General features: G+C 41.5%; 1 protein-coding gene across 3 annotated transcripts in view; it reads left to right on the forward strand.

The window, feature by feature from the left end:
- The window catches only part of FAM13B (family with sequence similarity 13 member B), a 78,489-nt gene that overhangs the window by 39,799 nt on the left and 22,831 nt on the right, over positions 1 to 15,859 (forward strand). For all 3 annotated transcript variants that reach the window (XM_073355472.2, XM_073355470.2, XM_073355471.2), the window contains exons 8-11: positions 415 to 456; positions 1,865 to 2,020; positions 5,586 to 5,721; positions 15,160 to 15,227. In XM_073355472.2, the coding sequence (XP_073211573.1) occupies positions 415 to 456; positions 1,865 to 2,020; positions 5,586 to 5,721; positions 15,160 to 15,227 (402 nt within the window). The remainder of the gene's footprint in view (positions 1 to 414; positions 457 to 1,864; positions 2,021 to 5,585; positions 5,722 to 15,159; positions 15,228 to 15,859) is intronic.

Consider the following 15,859-nt stretch of genomic DNA (forward strand, 5'->3'; position numbering starts at 1 on the left):
GGTTAACATCTATATTATGTAAAGCATCACACAATATTTCAAGAGTAAGTGATTAGTACTTCTCATGTGAAAGACTGCCCGTACGGCAGCTCACTGCGCCCTGAAGTGTTTGGGGTATGGGTTCTTCAATTACTTATAACTACAGAATTGCTGCTGCCACAACTTTCTGCAATATATAGTTTAAGACCTCTTCGATCCAAATATTGATCCAGCTTTTCCCTGTTTCCCTTGAAGCTGGGACCATGGCACATAGCAATACTGTTGCTGGCCAATGTGTTTACTGCATGCATATGTGTATTTCTTTGAGCTGATGCAATTTTTTAGTATCTTCAAAGCTCCCTTTTGTCTTCCAGAATATTTGTGTAGTGTTGAAAGTCTTTGTGAAGATAACCAATTTCTTCTTCTTTATTACAGTGCTCATCTCTCCCCCATAAGCATCTTACCAGCCTCTGCAGAGTAAGTATAACTAATATATAAAATCTGTGTATCCCAGTATTTTGCTTTTACCAGTCTGTGCCATAGTTAGCATGCCTGCTTTCAAAACAGATAAGTCAAATACACGTGACCACAATAGTTTATACTCCAAACTTTTAGTGCTGAATATATGCTTTATGAAATGTAATTCAGCATTCACAAGTGAAAAAAAAAAGCACATTGTATTTATGGATGCTGTTCTCAACTGGACACGGAACCATAGGTTTTCATGGTATGGTAATACCTATGCTCCTAAATATCCTGTTCGCATTTTTTCCCCGCTTTCTTTGGGTAGGTACTTGATAAACTCTGGTGTAACTCCAAAATTGTCTTTAGGTACTTGCTTTCACGCCAGCAGTTTTACAGTTTCTTCTAATTGGTAGTGTGAGCCCAAGTTCAACTGGGTTGCAAATGTAATTGCAGGTGAAAAGTAAACACAAAGTGTTCCAGAAGAGATGGGTGTGAAGGAGTCTAGAAAAAAATGTTGTGACTCCCGCTAGGGGCCCTTCTTTAGAAGTTTGCATCTTTTCTGCTGGTTGGCAAAGACTTACTGCCACAGCTAGTCTGTATTAAAATACCCTGTTTTGTTACTCTCCCACCTCTCCACCCTGTTTGTCCCATTCACCTGTTATGTCTTGTCTTTTTTTAACATAAGCCCTTCTGGCTGGGATTTTCATAACCTGTGTTTATACAGTGTCTGGCCCTGTGAGGTCCTTGTCTGTTTGAGGCCTATTGGAATGTTAGATGGGATGGGATCTGAGTTACTACAGAGAATTCTTTCCTGGGTGTCTGGCTGGTGAATCTTGCCCACATGCTCAGGGTTCAGCTGATCGCCATATTTGGGGTCGGGAAGGAATTTTCCTCCAGGGCAGATTGGAAGAGGCCCTGGGTGGTTTTTGCCTTCCTCTGCAGTATGGGGCACAGGTCACTTGCTGGAGGATTCTCTGCACCTTGAAGTCTTTAAACCATGATTTGAGACTTCAATAGCTCAGACATAGGTGAGAGGTTTATTGCAGGAGTGGGTGGGTGAGATTCAGTGGCCTGAATTATGCAGGAGGTCAGACTAGATGATCATAATGGTCCCTTCTGACCTTAATATCTATGAATCTTACCATGCTGTAAATATAATAAATTATATAAATTTCTTGCCTATCATTTTGTACGTAACTAAAATCCTATTAAGTAAGCAATTAACTCCAGTTACTGCTGTGGTCGTATTTGAGAGATTTGCTAGTCTTTTGTCTAGTCTTGTCTTGATGTATTGGGGAGCCTAGATTTACATGTCTCCTAAGGGTCTGATTTTTCTAGTTTTCTGCCCACACAAATCCACTGATGCCAAGAAAAGTAAAAATACGTCTTTAACATTAATTCTCTGACTTTTATTTGTTAGCATTTTAGAAAGAACAATTAGAGCAGCTGTGGAGCAGCACCTTTTCGATCTGCAGAGCAGCATAGATGATGATCTTAAGAATTTACAGCAACACCGACTGGTCTGTAACAATGAAGCAAAAAATATTAATAGAGATGAGGAAGGATCTAACAACCAGTAAGAATTTTTATCTCTATAATGCGTTGCTTAGGGACATATATTTGAATTCAGACTTGCTAAAAAGTCACAATAGAAGTTTTGTATGTTTATAAACTTGAAATTGCCTTAAACGAACTCAAATTCCATTCGTTGCTGTTCTTTGCTCTAAATGTAAGTATTTTAATAGATTTTTTCCTTGCAAGTTTTGTACTTAAGTGAGAGGCATTCAAGGGTACGATGCGCACAAGTCAATGGGGAGGCAGTTATGTATTTCTAGATTTTTTTTTTTTTTTTTTTAGGTGCTACATGTAGCTATGACAAATCATAATTGACATTATGATCCTCAGCTGTAGATTTTTTTTTTTTTTGTTCTAATGATTGAATGGGCATAAAGCCTAAATTGCTCTGTCACCCCTAGCTTTGGCAGAAGTCTCTTCTGATTCCAGGTGAGGTGATGAGCAAGGCAGTGTGTGGAAGCTTGCACTTCTGCCCACACTTTTAATCTAGAACCTCACATGAGCAGTAAATTGCTTTAAACTCTCACACGCGCGCACACAAGCTAAAATTATTTTTTGCCCAAATTACTATTAAAAAAAAATTTCCCATTTTAAAAAATCACAACCCACAGAGATACATGGGACTGGAGATAATAATTTTCATAGTTTCAGGGTAACTGTGCTAGTATTCGCACTGTGTGGTACACCAAGGGCACCCATTTTAGGCTCCTGGCTCCTAGCTGTCACCATGTTTCGCTCCCGCCTGGCCTGGGTTTTCAGACTGCACAGCACCCTGAATTGCACTGCAATATCCCCACCAAGACAGACTGCTTAAATGGGCCAGGGCCTCCACTTTCCTTTCTCTCTGAAGTCTATGACGTGTCTGTTGCCTGCAGTTATAAGTTACCACACAGCTCCTTCTAAGTAAGCACATTTATTCTTAATATATTTTTCTCTGTAATGCTTTTTACTTTAAAACAACAAAATAACCTACACACATGCTAAAAAGCTTACCAGATGTCACCCATCAGTCTTACGGGGCTGAGTAAGTCAAGTCCTTCCAACTCTTATGCATACATTGGGGCCCCCCCATTGGACAGAAGGTCCTATTCATTTGCTGGATGAGAAGGAAGGCCTTGAGTCAGTTTAAACTCAAGCTATTCGTTCAAAAATCCTTTCTTTGTCTGCTACTCTCTGAAGAATCTAGTTTCAGTGTGTATATGTAAACCTCTGTGGGGTTTTACAGCCTGGCTGATTTGCCTTCACCACCCACTGTTTCTGATTCCTGGAGGAGCTATGGTAGCCCTCCTCTGTGGGGTGGAACACAGCCATGCATTAACCATTAATTTAAAACAATGGATCTTAAAACAAAGATACTGCATGTGGTTGCAATATCTGTCTCAGTACTCTGTTATAAAACCTTCAGAGGACAATTATAAGTAATTTATATTTTCCAAAGACAAATGATTATAACAGAATTTTAGTTTTATAAGCTAAAAGTTCCATAGATTAGTTTATAAGTAAAACTGTGTAATTGTCTGAAAGTCCTTCTGTCCACAAGCTTCTCCCTTTGATACATCGTGAGCGCTTTAGTGGATGGCCAGCTTGCATCACAGGGGTGCAGGCTCTCTTGTTTATCTTAAACTTGAAACCAATAGATGTTTTTGGCACTGGTGCTGCATTTCAACCCTTGTATTCATCCTAGTCACTGAGGATTAATAGACACCATATGATAACATTCCTTCTAGAGGCATCATGAGCCCTTTAAACACTGCAGCCAATGGATTATTTATACTACGTACAAGGCCAAAACACAGAGAAAACATGCAAAGTAAAAGTGTATCATTCAGAGAACATATTATTGAAAACTTAGAATACTGGCACAAAGCTTAATTTAAAAACTAAGAGAATAGTTACTTGTTAAACTTTCAACCCATCTTGTTGGACATCTGATATAGGGAGAGCGCTTGTTAAAGGCTGTTGGAAGCTGCTCAGCAGGTTGCTGTGTTGGAATAAGCCCCTGGAGGCAGAGGGGTAGAAAGAGAGAAGGTGAAGGAGCCAAAGGTTCATGATATATTTTTATCACATAGTTCTGCAGTTTATCACATGAACTCTGCCTCTAGATATGCAGTATATGTGGGGTAAACAATTGTCTCTGTTCAAAAATTCTGGAGTGTTTCACAATTCTTTATTAATTCTCCACAATTTATTAGAAGCGTATATCTGAATATGTAACATACTTTGCACACAGTTCTAGTAAATGGAAGGAAGATGAGAAGAATTTTTTTGAGCTTTTTTTAGAGGACTTGCATCTACCAGATTGGGTATACAACCAACCCCTCCATTTTTGTGAATGGCAAACTTAATGGGTGTAGTCCTAAGGTAATTAACAGTTGCTTTAATAATGCTGTTGAGCGGACAGTTAATCATCCCAATTCTCTCAGATCAATTTTTATCCTTGTTCTGTTTGAGAGACTTTTTTTTAAAACCTCAAAACCCCATGCCTGGTTTTTACAAGGCGTGACAAATTTGCTGGAAATGGAAGAAACAGCTAATCTTCTAAATGGTGAAACATGAAAGTCTCAAATACCAACTGAGTAAAAGGTTTCACCTAGTGATATTTTTTTAATCTATGATTTATTTAGTTTAATCCAATTCTTATATCTTAAACCAAAATCTGATATCTAGGAAGTGAATGTCAGCAATTTAGGGCTTGAATACACAATGCGCAACATGCTAGTGCACACTGGTATTCAACCCCCTGGTGCAGACTAGTACACCCACTGGTCCATATGACAGTTTCCCAAGTGCGTGTTAATGTTTCCATTTCAAGCAGTACTATATTAATATGCACTAAGAATATTTCAGTGCACACCAGCAGGGTCCACGCAGGCCAGTTAGCGCACAACATGCTAGTGCGCACCAGAATTTACACCGTTCTGGTGTGAATTAATCCACTGTATATACAAACCCTTTGTCTTCTTGGCCTTCAGTTTTGTCATTATTCATTAGGACACATTGTAGCGGGTAGTGAATGTACGTCTGGCTTCAGTGCTTAAAGTAAAAAATTCCTGCCAGTACCTTGATTAGTACTACAGATCTCACCATTAATAACTGGAAGGATACTACTTTTGTTATCCTACCTAAAATGATTGGTTTAAACTTAAATCAATCAATGGATAACTGGTTGGCTGTATGGTCAAAATTCTTGTGTAAGATTCTTCCTATAGAAGAAACATCTATGCCAGCGTGTGTACTACTAAATGCTCATTAGAATGTCAACCGATTATAAAATACATATATACCCATGAAATAAATACTATTCCAACAAATGTTGTTTTTCCTTGTTCTAAATAGTTTTATTAAAATAGCTCCAAATGTATTACCCTTTGGCAAGTTACATAACTCTCCAGGTAGTGCCAGTAGTTTTGTGTTTCAGGATAGTTTTGTTGCAAATAATCTGCAAAATTATTTAAGATGTCAGGATTTTTAAATAAAAATAACTTTCAGTAACTCTTTTGAACATGTGAAGCCATGACATAGGCTATTGTAAGCTCTTCTGAGCTGCTTGTTTCTGTCTCTTTTAGGGATGATGTTACTAAAGATAATGGTATTAATAGCAGTGAGAATACTAGAGACTGCTTTGAAACATTGGCTTGCACTGATTTAGACAGTGCAGTTATACAGCCTGATTCTGTATATGAGGAAGAAGAAAATGATCAGGTAAGAGGAGCAGAGGGTATGCTTTCTATATATTAGAGCAGTGTGATCTTGTGATTAGAGCACAAGAGTTGGACTGCAGACCTGGGTTCTACTTATTGATGTGACACTGCTTCGCTTTGCTGTATTACCTTGAGTAAAATCACTTGCCTTTTCTGCCAAACTCAATCTCTTTTTAAAGTATATGTGTGTAGGTCTGATCACATTTAATTTGTTTGCATCTTAAGGGGCCCTTGACTCACCATTTCTTTTTTTTTTTTTTCATTTTCACAGATAGCAGCCCTATCTCTTGCTCATATGGGTTTGTGCATCAACAGGGATAGGGCGAGCTGGAGTAGCACCTGGGTTAGCAAAGGCTTCCTGAAGAAGATGCACCTTCTCAAAAAACAGCACTAGGAGGCTTAGGGGGAAGGCTGTGGAGAGAGTGGTGTTAGTTTGTTTTTTGTTTGTTTGGGGAGGATCCTGCCAGGGAGCCCACTCGGTCAGTTACAGTAACATCAGTCCTAAGTGTTAGATAGCAGTAGGAGTTGAGCAGAGGTTGAAACACTGCAGCTGTGTCTGGCAGGCCTTTGGTATGGTTTTGTGGGGAAAGTGGGGGTTTATAACTGGCTTGTTGAGTTCTTGTACCCCAGCATCATCCCCACACTCCTAATTTTCACCCCAACCCTCCTCCACGCTTCCCACAGACTTTTGTGGTGGGGATATGTGTTCCTTCCTTTTCTCCCCAACATTCCTCCCCAGTCTCTTTGAAGCAGCTCTGTTTCTTTTCCGTCAGTCTCTTGCCCCAGGTGCTGCTGCTGTGGTGGCAGCTGGTTCTATCTTTGCTGATGTATGAACTTATCTGTGCAGAGGGAGAGAATTCTACCTGTGAAGAGGAAGAAAAGGGAAAGTCAGTTGGGGTCCCTAAAGGGGACCGAAATGATGTCCCTTAATTTTCTCTCTTTATGCCATTGTAGCAATATCAGTATTTTCCTTTTTTTGGTGTTGTTTTTGGATAAATAAAATTTTTGAACATACCAATTCTCCAGATTCTTTCGTTAAGTTTTAATACTAAATCTCTTTAAAGAGTTTAGTGAAGTGCTGTCCACTGAAGTAAAAACTAAAACATGTGAAATTAGATTTTAAAATTAGCCAGAAGGAAAACATGAACTTCTTGTCTTCTATCTTTTATAAACAGATTAATTCCCTTTCCCACTGGTAGCCTTTTTTATTCAAAATAATTTATGGTTTAAAGTAGCTAGGGAGTGTTTTTTCTGATATTGACTGTTTTAACATTTTGATTTTGTTGGTAAAATGCAGGCTGAGTTTTGTAAATCTAGTTATTTAAATTAATAAAATACAAAAAATCACTTTTAATACCAGAAATCTTAGCTAGACTGCTAAAAAGTAATTTTTTACTGATACCATCAGAAGGCTCTCTTTCATGCTGGTGAGGTCCATACCATGAAATAGGACTTTCTAGAGACCAGAATATTTGCAATATCTTAATGGAATATTGCCAGTTAGGACCCCAGACCTGGAAAGACTTGCACATATGCATAATTTATTCATAAACATAATGCATGGGTGTATATTCTTTGCAAGATGAAGGTCTTAAATTAAGTTCAAAAGCTATATGTTGTAAAATTAGGATTTTTGTTTAACTGAAGATCAATAGAGATGTGTCCACAATTTTAAAAATTGAATTTCAGTGCAAGCTTTGTTCTTCAAGTATGTCAGTGTGGGTTCTGCTGTAGGTGCATATGTGCTTCATGTGCATGAAACCAGATTCTTTTCACTAGCAGTGTCCACTGGGACCACACGTGCACTTTGAGCCTCCTTGTGCTCTTGCATGAGGGCATAAAAGGTGGGATCTCCGTGTTGCTCCTCCAGTTACCTCTTGCTACCTGTGCTAGTGAGATGGAACTTGGAAATGTCTTACCTGCTGGTACTCTAGCATCTGCTATCTTGTCAAAAATGTTCAGCTCATCTGAAGAATCTTCAGAACAGCCTTTGGTTTCTTCATTTTAAAATCTTGGACTGAATAAACTCCACTTGGATTGAATTCTGCTCACCTGACACCCCCACTTCTCTGGTACAAGGATTCAAGATGGTGGACTCAAAATCCATGGGCTTTAAGCCTTGCACATCCTGCGATGAACTGAATTCCGCTCGAAGACTTGACATAGCAGGTACCTACCCAGCAGGTACTTAGTCTGCTTTTCATTCTCCACCCAGACCTGAAAAGAAGTCTAGAGAGACAAGGCTGAAGCTCCAATTCTTAAACCCGTAAAAGAGTCATGTTGGACCTTGAAGACCCAGGTTCCAGGTCCCTGTACTGGTAAAGCCAGCACAGTCCAATGGACCATCAAGTAGGCTGGGGTGGGGAACCTGTGGCCCACAGGCCGGATGTAGCCCACTGCTTCATTTCATCTGGTGCGAGGCAAGTCTCCGTGCTGCAGCTGGAAGCCCCAAGCCTTGATGCCCTCCCCACCCCGTGAGGCTGGAACTGCAAGCGCTGGCTTGCCCTGCTGCAGGAGGAAGCTAGGGTTGCCAGGCCATTAAAAGTCTGGTCAGCTCTGCACAGCTCCCAGAAGCGACCAGCATGTCCCTGCGGCCCCTAGGAACAGGAGTGATCAGGGAAACTCCATGCACTGCCTTCAGCGCCAGTTCTACAACTCCCATTGGCCAGGAACCGCCCCACCCCAGGGCTGTGTGTGGCCCGCAACTGATTTTTTTTTTTTTTTCCTGTGGATCAATGGCCCTTTGGTTAGAAGAAAAGTTCCCCACCCCTGATGTAGGCAGTTGATGCCTAAGACTTTGGCAGAGAAATTGGCACTGAACAAAGAGTTGGCTCTGACATACACATTGATGTCATTCATGGTGTTGGATGCATCCAGAAGCTTAACATCAAAGGCAATGCCCCAGACCTCAAAGCAAGGCTGTGAAAGGGAACTCTTAGAACAGCGGAGGAGCTCAAGGAAGAGCTCTACATCATCTCATACAGAGAGACCCAGACATACCCCCGAGGCTTCATTCAACAGCAAGTGAGATGGAGCAGACTACACTGGCACTGTGATTCGTATCAAAAGCACCCTGCCAACCCTTGCACCAGAGGTGTGACCACAACCAGCACCTACTGTCCCAAGCATCAAAGAGCCACTCAGAGAGAGGTCTCCCCAATGGCATCACTGGCTTGGCCACTGTTGCTTGACTGCCAGGAAGAACAGTGTCCAGGGTTACAAGCACAGCAGCTCCTGTCTGTACCCTTTAATGATTTATCCTTCTCATCAGCTGACAGTCAGCCCAGCCCAAATATCCATGGGGTGATTTTAAAGTATTCCAAGAGCTCCTGGTTTAGATCACAGACCTCAGTCATCTCCAAGAAATCTCATAAATTGACAAACCGTTCACGGACCAACCAATGTTGTTTTCCCCATAAATGGTCCTTAGGAATCTATAAATTTCCGGTATACCACAAATCATACCACAACAAGAACATTAGCAGAGACAGTGGATGAAGTCATAACATAGACAGATTAGCAGTCTAAGAAGCAGCTGAGATATGGTAGAGCCTGTCAACTCTCCTCAACTCAGGCCACATGCACATCATCCATCCATATGGCAGCAAATTTAATGATTTGTTCAAGAGCTGTACCATGACCAGTCAAATGAGCAGCACTTCTTTCGGAAGCTATCTTGCCTCATCAGGCATTGTCAGATATTGTCACCAACAAATGGGTGCTGGATATCATCACTGACCACTGTACCATCCAGTTCCTCTCCTTACTCTTCCCACGGTTTTCCCCGTGCCTCTTCAGGGACTATTCTCATGAGAGCCTTTTACAAACAGAAGTGGCCTCATTGCTTCATAGGTACTATAGGACAATCTGCCTCAAGAATACTGGCTCCATTGCGTTCCCCCAGATTCCTCTGTTTCCCCAGGATAATACCCAGATCAGATGAGGCAGGGCTACTGTTATCATGATAGCATCATGCTGGCTGAGACAATTTTGGCTATCAGATCTATTCTAGATATCCAACCAACTTCCCATTTGCCTGGACATAGTGTCTCAGAACTAGGGTCAGATAATGCACCTAGACTCACAGTCCCTGCGCCTGATGGCCCGGATACTGCTTGAAATAGTATCACTGACAGGTACTCCAGACAAGTACAGGAAATTCTGATGCAGAGCAGGAAAGAAGAACCTACTCTGTGAAACAGAAAAGGTTTTCCATATGGGTGACTCAAACCAAGGTGAATCCAGGCAAAGCTCTGAACCCCAGGATCCTGGACTATGTGCTGCTTCTGAAACAGTCAAGACACTCTGTCTATCTAACAGTAATGAGTGCACCATGCGCCAGTTCAGTTGCATTCCATTTTCTCATGGCTCATCAAGGACCTTCTCCATGCCTATTCCTTGGTTAGAGACCAACTCTCACCTGAGACCTTAGTGTGGTCCACTTGTGGCTCATGGAACCTCACTTCGAACCTCTATTGGAATGTTCAATGTACTACCTTACCATCAAGGTGGTTTCCTTGGTTGTCATACGTCAGCATGAAGAATCAACAGGATCTAAGCTGTTATGGCTAAACTGCCTGACACTCCATTTCACAGGGACAAAGTGTGATGAGACCAACCCCAAGTTCATTCCCAAAGTAGTCTCAGAATTTCACTCGACTCAATCACCTTACTAGTTGTCTTCCCAAGAAGAAAAGAACTTCACACCCTGGACTTCTTCTCCAGAGCTCAGCTCTACTATCTAGACAGAACCAAGGCCTTCCAGCTTTCTACCCATCTCTTTGTGGCCGTATCAGCTGTATCAAAAGGCTCAGCAGTTTTCTCAAACTTTCCAGTACATCACAAAGTGCACTTCCGCCTGTTCCTAATTGTCTTGTGAACTTCTCTCTTTGAATGTGAAGCTGAACTCCATCAGGTCACAAGCAGCCCCATCGGCCTGCTTTAGAAATGTGCCAGTTCCAGAGATTTGTAAGGAAGCTACGTGGAGTAACGCTCTGAATTTTGTTAAATGTTATGCACTTGACATGTCAGCCAGGGAGACACCAAATTTGAAAGGGGAGTGCATCAATCTTTATTTGATTAACACCATCGATACTCCTCATACCCACCATCCCCATAAGGTTACTGCTTGCCTATATCATACAGTGAGATCCACAGTGACACATACTTGATGAAGAAAGTATGGTCACTTCCCTACAGTAACTGTGGTCTTTAAGATTTTGTAGTCAGTGTGGATTCCAAGATCTGCCATCCATTTCTGCTTTTCAGAGTCCTCAGCTTCACAGGAATTGCGAGAGAACTGAGGAGGTTTCAGAGCCCACCCCCCTTTTATGCCTTTATAGGAGTACGAGGAGGCTCAGGGTTTGTTCATGGCCCTGATGGACACTGCTAGCAAAAATAATCTGGTCTCGCTCATATGGGGTGCCTGTGTACTTACAGTGGGATCTGCATTGACTACAACATCTTGAAGGACAAGAGTTACTGAAGGGTAACTAATTAATTTGTACTCTTTTTACAGTAAACATTCCCTTCCAGTATCTGAAGTACAGATACTAAGAACCTGGAGGGGAATCTTGATATTTTTTTTTCTTTTTAAATATGTTGAAATCGCATCTTTTTACATAGATGAACTCTTGTTTTTGTGCCTGATGTTCAGCGCAGTGGAGATCTTCTGACCATTTTTGCCTTTTGATAAGTGTGCACTGTGCCCGTTTATTTAATTGGAAGTGTTGTGTGTATCCAAGAGCAACGTTTTTTTAAATATAGACATTAGGGTTTTATAGCCCCTCATTAGCATGATGGCTCAGATTATAATAATATAATGTACTATTATAGGAAATATCATTTGAAAATCTACATGGCATTTTTCATCTCAAAGCAGCTTTATAAGACTATACAGCAGAGGTGGTGTGACAACTCCTCTCCATTGTGAAAACATATCTGTCCTCGTATGCCAAAAACTCTATATTCCTGTATAAGTGTTTTTTGGGGCTTTAGCCATCCAGCTGAAACTGAAAGGGAAACTTAGTTGGCAGAAATCATCTCCCTGAACTAGAATGGGGCCAGAAAGTTGGGGCTGAAACTGTATGCATGTAAACAGAGTAATGCAGTCTTCTTCGAGTGATGTCCCTGTGGGTGCTCCACTTTAGGTGTCCGTGCACCCCTGTGCTCATAATCAGAGATTTATGGTAGCAGTGCCCAGTTGGGTCACACATGCACGGTCCCCATCTTGCGCCGCTTCAGGCGGTTAACTGGCGCTGTGTGACCAACCCCCAAGTTCCTTCTCTACTGCCTTTGGCTTGAGTTGGAGCAACTAGCAGTGCCTCGCAGCTTCTGAGTAGCTTAGTTCTCGCTTTGTTAGAATAGTTAGCATTAATACTTTATCCCCATCCTTTTGATTTTTTAAAAAAAATTATGCCTTTCCCACCACAATGGCCATTTTGGAGCCCGTGGGCAGCATATCTACAACAACAATGACGTGTACTTGTCGGTCTTCCCAGAGCTGGCACACATCAATCACCTTTATTAACACCACAGGGACTGTCTGACACCTCAGAATGGGGCTGAAGAGGAGGAGGAATTCTCTGACCAGGACGATGCACCTGAAGTCCACTTCTCTTCATCCTCACCTGATGACACGATTATGCTCCCACCTCCCAACACAGGTGATAATTTCAAAGAATTCCAAGACCTCTACAAGAGAGTTGCCACCTCACTGGACATTTCTTTTGAAAGAAGTCCAGGAGTCTCGACATAAATTAGTAGATATACTGCACACATGGACCTCACCTAAAATTTCCCTTCCAATGAATGATGCCGTTATGGACCCTTTGAAGTGGCTCTGGCAAACCCCTGCAATGATTCCACCTACCTGTAAGAGGTCTGATTTAAAAAGAATTACATGCCTGCGAAGGGCACTGAATTCCTCTTTTCACATCCAACGCCAAACTCATTGGTGATTGACACAGTCAATGAACAGGGTAGACAACAATACTCCAGAAATACTCCGTATGACAAAGACTAGAAACAGCTCCACCTTTTCAGCTGCAAAGCATACTCTGCTGCGACCTTACAATTAAGAACAGCAAACTACGAAGCCTTACTGGCAAAGTATGACCACAATAACTACTCAAGTCTTTCTGAATTTACTGAGTTTATTCCAGACAACAAAAAAGAACAGTACAAATCTGTCATAAGGTCAACTCATAACCAGAACAGCATTACAGGCCGCTCTTGACTCGGTAGATTCAGCAGTGAGATCTATAGCAACTGCGATGGTTATGAGGAGGGCTTCCTGGTTCCATCTATCTGGATTCCTATAGCCAGTACAGTTGACTGTAGAAGACTTACCATTTGAGGGATCCAAACTCTTTGCAGACAAAACAAAGATGAGTCGTTACACATGCTCAAGGACTCGAGGGTGACTTGTGATCTCTGGGCATTCACACACCTGAGATCAAAAGAAGACAGGGAAGTTATCAAACCTCTCAAAGATTCCAATCCCCTCTGTATGCACAACACCATAGATACTATGAACATCGGGGGCGGAAACAGAAAACTTCAAGGAGCTCTCATGGCAGACCCACCTTACACAATCTTTTTCAAAGATAAAATATCCCTCAGACCACATTCCAACTTTCTACCTAAAGTTGTCTCATCCTTTCACTGCAATCAACCATCCACTTCCCAAAGTTTTTTTCCCCAAACCACATACGGACAGATGATAGTCCAGATTACACTCCTTGGATGTCCGCAGGGCTATAGCCTTCTGCATTGACAGAACAAAATCTTTTCACAAGTCTCCAAAACTGTTTTTCAATCACCGAACAATCAAAAGGCAATGCCATATCCAAACAACAGCTATCCAAATGAATATCGGACTGCATAAAATCCTGTTACCTCCAGCATGACCGACAGCCCCCTAAGGGGATCTGCATGCATTCTGCCTGAGCCCTATCAGCCTTCATAGTGTTTCTTCACAATGTTCCCATCATGGAAATCTGTAGCGTTGCAACCTGGGCCGCACTACGCACGTTTACCCAGCATTATGCTTTGCAACAACACGCATCTTACAATACCCTGTTCTGTCACATCGACTCTCATCTGCTGCAACTTCAATGCCGAAGCCCCCTCCTTCCACCGGAGGGCACTGCTCTGAAGTCACTTAAAGTGGAGCACCCACAGGGACATCACTTGAAGAAGAGAAAATTACTCACTTTGTGCAGTAACGGAGGCTCTTAGAGATCAGATGTGTGTCCCTCTGGGTGCTCCACTACCCTCCCGCCTCCCCTCTGCTTCGGAGTTCATTACTAGGCTCTGCGGTAGAGAAGGAATAGAGCAGGGGTTGGTCACACAGCGCCAGTTAACCGCCTGAAGCAGCCTGAGACTGGAACTGTGCATGTGCGACCCAACTGGGCACTGCTATCATAAATCTCTGATTACGAGCGCAGGGGCGCACGGACACCTGAAGTGGAGCACCCACAGGGACAAGCATCTCGAACCTCCCTTCCTGCACAAGGGCCTCTTCAGTGGCCCTATCTGATAGAAGGCTGTCTATTTTGCAAAATTGGTTGCTGTACATGAATTTGTATTTACTAAGCTGTATTGAGTAACATTCTGTTTAAACAGTTTTCATTTGATTTGAGAGCTGCTTATTAACTTTACGCTTCAGACACTAAGGTAATTTAGGGTCTTTCTTATATTTCATACTGTTTTGAATAACCATCCCAAATGAGCCACTTGCTTTTTAAAAGAGTACCTTCTGTGGACATTTGTTTTTGTTTTACCTGGTTACAGTAGCATCTACTCTTTAAAAATCAGTGAACTCCAAGCTGGAGCAATCAGTCTTACCTGCATTAGGATTTAACAAACAAAATGGTGATGTGTATCCATCTAACATTCTTTTCTGAGTTAGTGTCACAGTAACTGCCAGGATTTCTTCACCACTTTACAGCCCTGTTGTAGCTTTATTTAGTAACTGGGATTAATAGTCCCTTTTTAGAAAGTCCATCAGACATGTTTCATTTTACACATACTGAACAGAAGCCTTCATCCAACATAATTATCTTAGACTTAGGTAATGTTGCTGTCGTAACAATGTTCAGACCCAAAATTTGGCCTACGATTGGCACATTCCAGTGAATAATGCTGCCCACATCCTAAACAAACATAGATGAACGAAAAAACCTTATGGATGTGCTGAAAATGGAAAGCTACTGCTGTACTTCTAGTACTGTGCACTGTGTGTTCTCTCTTTATTTATTTGTGTAAAAGGTTTATTGGTTCCATTTGAATATGAAGAAATCATTCAGTTGGACCTGACTTATATGATCCATAAAAAGCTCTGGCTTGTTTTTTGCAGGGAGTAACTACAGGAAGATTTTTTCACTTCACAAAATATCTGTCTGAAAAATGTCTAAACTTAATCTTTTACCCACAGACTGTTGGCATATTGTTGAAGCCATGTAATGAAGATGCAGAAGTTGATGAAGAAAACAACAGTGAAAGGTATGCATTTCAGTTTCACTAATATCAGTTGGAAGTTGTGGATTGTTTTTTAAAATGTGAATTATTTGTTTATGGTAATTGGTCACAATGCAATAACACAGAGGCAAAAAGAAGCATTTATGAACTTGCCACTTAAAAATATGAAAGGTGAGGCACACAAACTTTCTGTAGTGTTGGCATCCAAAGTTCAGAGAACTTGTTTTTTCATTCAAAAAGAGAGATTCAAGGCAAAAACGTGATTGGTTGACTGGGTATTCGCACAGCTACGTGTTCTGGGAAGGAGAGATGGGGAAGGTGTCAGAAGCAGCCTTGGTGCAGCCGGGAATGCAACTGACATATATTTTTAAGTTTTTCAAAATGAACTTGTCTTGATTGTTACTGCTCAAATCTTAAGTGCTGGGCTGGGGAAGAGCAGAATTAAGAATTAAAATACTAAGTTCAGTAATATTTGCTACCCAGTTGTTTTCACCAATGCAGCAAAATATTCTCTTCAGAAATCCCATTACAGTTCTAGCAATTATTGCAAACAAGAGAATAACAGATGGTCTTTATACGATGGGTGTAAAGTCCCGCACACAAAGATGTCTAACGATTTGCCAGTTTCCTAGATGTCCCCTTCTCTCTCTCTCTCT

Source organism: Lepidochelys kempii, chromosome 8, assembly GCF_965140285.1.
Source record: "Lepidochelys kempii isolate rLepKem1 chromosome 8, rLepKem1.hap1, whole genome shotgun sequence".
NCBI lineage: Eukaryota > Metazoa > Chordata > Testudines > Cheloniidae > Lepidochelys > Lepidochelys kempii.